Source organism: Colletotrichum siamense (genome assembly GCF_013390195.1).
Source record: "Colletotrichum siamense strain Cg363 chromosome Unknown KSG_Cg363_contig01, whole genome shotgun sequence".
Classification (NCBI taxonomy): Eukaryota; Fungi; Ascomycota; class Sordariomycetes; order Glomerellales; family Glomerellaceae; genus Colletotrichum; species Colletotrichum siamense.
The window spans coordinates 1,739,598-1,741,248 of NW_023501014.1; the positions used below are offsets into that span (position 1 = coordinate 1,739,598).

The 1,651-nt window shown below is 51.1% G+C and overlaps 1 protein-coding gene across 1 annotated transcript; it reads right to left on the reverse strand.

Annotated features, from left to right (window-relative positions):
• Positions 1-913: 913 nt before the first annotated feature.
• Positions 914-1,318, reverse strand: CGCS363_v000423 (uncharacterized protein; the record flags this gene model as incomplete). The annotated part of the gene is made up of 1 exon (XM_036632272.1): positions 914-1,318. One exon carries the CDS (start codon positions 1,316-1,318, stop codon positions 914-916), a length of 405 nt encoding a protein of 134 aa, XP_036501270.1.
• Positions 1,319-1,651: the final 333 nt, after the last annotated feature.

Below are 1,651 nucleotides of genomic sequence, written 5' to 3' on the forward strand. Positions count from 1 at the left end.
CCGTCTGCAATTATGTGGAAAACGGTCCACATCATCCCAGTAGGACTCGAGTTGAGGCGTCCGGATGTCGCAGACCAAGCCTCCCACGCCGCCATGGGTTGAACACTGTCTATGCAATATCCGGGTGGCAAAGAGCGAAGAATGAGGGGCTGTTCACCATAATAATCATCTTTGAGAAGAGGTTTTCCAGCGGATGTGTATTTCACCGGGTCGGGAAACATTGTGCCGGGTTGTAAATACAGTGTACGAGAAAAGGACCGTCGTGATGCCCAATCTCGACTGAAATAGCGGGCCGTCACATCGGTGCGAACGCATTTGTCTCCCTGAATTGTCACTGGAACAGCCATGATATTCCAGTAATCGGTCGATTTCCGACAATTGAGCCACGCATAAGGTTGCAAGACCATGAAGTCTTTCTGGTCTTTGTACAATGGGTTGATCTCGTAGTCATATACAATCGAAAGCTCTATGCGAATCCCGGCGTTGGTAGTGACGAAAGGACATGTGCGATTCAATGAGTTGCAGGTGACGATGTCGCCGCAATGCAAGAACCATGCCGGTGAATTTGCCAGCCAAAACGCAAAAACTTCAGGAAGTTCCAGCATGGAAAAACTGTGCCAATTTTCAGGTCCAGTGCGATCATATGAAGAAGCGTGCCATGCAAATATCGATTGGTCATCTGTGGTCCTGATGAGCTCTTCTTGAAGCCGAATAAACGCGTTGTATCCGCCCTCTCCGTATAACAGGGGAATGTGGACTCCGAAAATGCCAAGAAGGCTATACGCCCGATCTTCTTCCCTCGTCGTCTCTCGCTTGGCGGCCCATGACATTCGCGCTGCAATGGACGCAACGGAGAGATCCAAGCCCTCAAGATAGCTTTCGCCAACGCCAGTAATCTCTCTCAGGACCTGGCTCAAGCCCGACTTGGTGCCGAGGTGCGTCCATTCCCTGGAATAGAACTCCAGCCGCTTCGGTGCCAGGAGCTCCTGCAAAGTCCAGCCTCGGGTGAACCACCGACTGGTGGCGAACCAAGAACGCCCGTCCAAGGTTGTGTCTGATGGCACATCGGCCAGAAAGGCGTAGCAGACGACTGCCTCCTAATACCAGCGGAACATGGTGTTGATAGCCTCCGAGAGTTCGGCGCTGCTTGTTTTGTCGATGCAGCAAGTGTCGATCCATATCCATTCCAGCTTGTCGAGACAGGCTTGCCTGCAAGAATCGTGAAGTTTCGCGTAGCCCTGCTTTGTTGGAGCAGTCTGATTCTCCATGTCTTGAAAGGTAACCTCGCCATCTTCCCACGTGTGTGATAGTATGGCATATGGCGGTATGCGATCGGACAGAAAGAATTCGAGCTTGAGAGTTTCTGTATTCAAGAGACGCATACTGATTTTCTTGGGCACTTGGTTATCTCGTTACTGGGGGACAGGGAGGGGAGGAAGAAGGAGAGGACGCTTGGTCCGTTCAAAATATTTAAACATGAGATTGAAGCTAGTTCAATCATTCTAATCTGCGTAGTTGCGGTCTACCAAGGCAGATAGAAAGGCATCCATGAGGTGCGATCGCAGTCCTTGTTGCTCGGCGGCCCAACGACAGACCGCCATCTCTTCGATCAATCATTGGCCAAGGCCAGAAATTCAGATGTGACGCACAT